Source organism: Lolium perenne, chromosome 1 (genome assembly GCF_019359855.2).
Source record: "Lolium perenne isolate Kyuss_39 chromosome 1, Kyuss_2.0, whole genome shotgun sequence".
In the NCBI taxonomy this organism is placed as follows: Eukaryota; Viridiplantae; Streptophyta; class Magnoliopsida; order Poales; family Poaceae; genus Lolium; species Lolium perenne.
The window spans coordinates 200,621,228-200,623,198 of NC_067244.2; the positions used below are offsets into that span (position 1 = coordinate 200,621,228).

The window sequence follows — 1,971 nt, forward strand, 5'->3', positions numbered from 1 at the left end:
AGCGGAGGGAGCGGGCGGCGATCTTGGAGTCGCGGAGCCGCGCGAGCGCGCCAGGGCGGAGGAAGCGGTGGTGGTGAGAGCCACTGTCGGCGTCGAGGAAGGGCGTCGTCCGCGTCGAGGAGCTCTCCTCCTCCAGCCGGGCACCGTTTAGTCACCGCCGTTGTCCCCTCCGACCCTCCGTTCCAGTCACCGCCACCGCTATCGGGAGAGCCGAGAGGGAGCGCCGCTTCGTCGCGTCACGCTCGGGATCCTGTCCACGGGTCTACTCGAGCGTTTCTAAAAACCGGTAAAATCGGGGGGAGGGGGGTGTTTCAGGCAAAATCGGACAAAGTAAAAAAAAAAACCCGGCATGGTTTATCCGAACACGTCTCAGGCGCGGGCCGGTATCTAAACCCGAGGGCCCAACACCGGTGTAACCATGTGGAATTCGGCCCAATACCGGCCGGGTTGGGAGCAACCGAACAAGGCCTAATTCTCCCCGCCCTTCCCTGTTCCGGCCATCGATGAGGTGGCCGCAGGACCCACTTATCAGCCTAACGAATTTAAATAGTGAAAACATGAAAGCTATGACAGCAGGTGCCAAAGTCCCATTTGTAATAGAGCAAGATGGAAATGATGGAATATAATTGATCGAGCATTCTATCATACATTTGACGCGGCAAATGGCATAGGCAGCACGTGGCACATGACAAGCATGGCAACCATCGCCGGAAAAATTCTACAAGAGCTTTCGCATGCAGAACTGAGCTGGTGCCTTGTCGTGCTATACCGGCAATGGTATGGGCGCTTCGATGCTCTCGACCAACTCACACGATAACCACGGCGATGGTGTCGGTCTCCGCGGGACGCCGACTTTGGCCGCAACCGTCGCCCTTCGCGGGCGCGCCCTCGATCACCAGCCGCCGGCACGTCGGGCACGAGCCGTGGGAGACGAGCCAGGCGTCGACGCACCGGACGTGGAACCCGTGGCCGCACCGCGGCAGCACGCGCACCTTCTCGCCGTCCACGAACTCGCCGAGGCAGATGGCGCACACGTCGTCGATGCCCTCCCCTCCGCCGCCGTACACCTCGACGGGGAGGCTCCTCAGCACGCGCCTCTTGATGCCGCCTCCGCCGCCGCGGCGGGACGCCCTCGCTGACGCCACACCGTCGCCTTCAGCGGCCGCGGCTCCCCCGCGGCCACCGCACCGGAGCGCGCACCGCGCCAGCGAGTTGAGGCCGATGACACATATCAGCGCGAAGAAGAGCGCCGCGAGGATGATCACCACGTTGGTGTCGAACGCTGAGTCGTCCGCCGCCGGCGCCGGTGCCGCGTCAACTCTGCCGCCTCCGTGGGCGTGGCCGTGGACGGCCCGCCACGCCGCGACGCTCGACGGCGGCGCGTCCGTGTCAGGACGACCCATGATCGATGAAGTTAACTTGAGAGATGCCCACCTAGACCCAGCTCGCTCGAATACCCGATCGATGCTTCAGGTCATTCGAACTCGATTGATCCCTGTGCTATCCTTGTGAGCGCGTCTGTCACTCTCTGCTCTGTTCCTGGAGAAGGCGCGGTCGCGGTGCCCACCATTATATATCCTGGCGTTCCTTTGCTGCTAGTGCATTTTGCAGAAAAGGTCGCTCCTTTGCCAATTTGCAGTGCACCATTGCAGCTGAGCTGTTGCAGGGATAGCGAATTAGGGACACGCGCGTGACAGCGAAGGCAGTGCGGCCGCATGCACATACGCTTTTTCGTGGCTTTTGGAGTTTGGAGGTGGGGTTTAGGATCTTTTGTTGCGTGCGTGCATGGGTAGCACGAACTTGGGGGGTATTCTCTTGTCTGGATAGCGAACTCGCCGTGCGCTGCTCGGCGAACAAACGCTTTTATGTGAGCTTAATGAGCCGATAGCATCGTCGCAACCGTCCGTCCTTCTCTTTGCACCGGCCACCGGGAGTCCGGGACAGCTTGGTCCAAAACAAGGACGCCGATGA

The 1,971-nt window shown here is 61.3% G+C and overlaps 1 protein-coding gene across 1 annotated transcript; it reads right to left on the minus strand.

Moving 5' to 3' along the window:
- Positions 1-610: 610 nt before the first annotated feature.
- Positions 611-1,519, minus strand: LOC127312222 (RING-H2 finger protein ATL78-like). The gene has a single exon (XM_051342742.2). The coding sequence runs from the start codon at positions 1,401-1,403 to the stop codon at positions 807-809; it is 597 nt and encodes a 198-aa protein (XP_051198702.1). The 5' UTR covers positions 1,404-1,519; the 3' UTR covers positions 611-806.
- Positions 1,520-1,971: the final 452 nt, after the last annotated feature.

What these genes read in the sequence shown, in the direction of transcription:
- LOC127312222 (XM_051342742.2), bottom strand. Translation starts at nt 1,403, where the DNA reads ATGGGTCGTCCTGACACGGACGCGCCGCCGTCGAGCGTCGCGGCGTGG.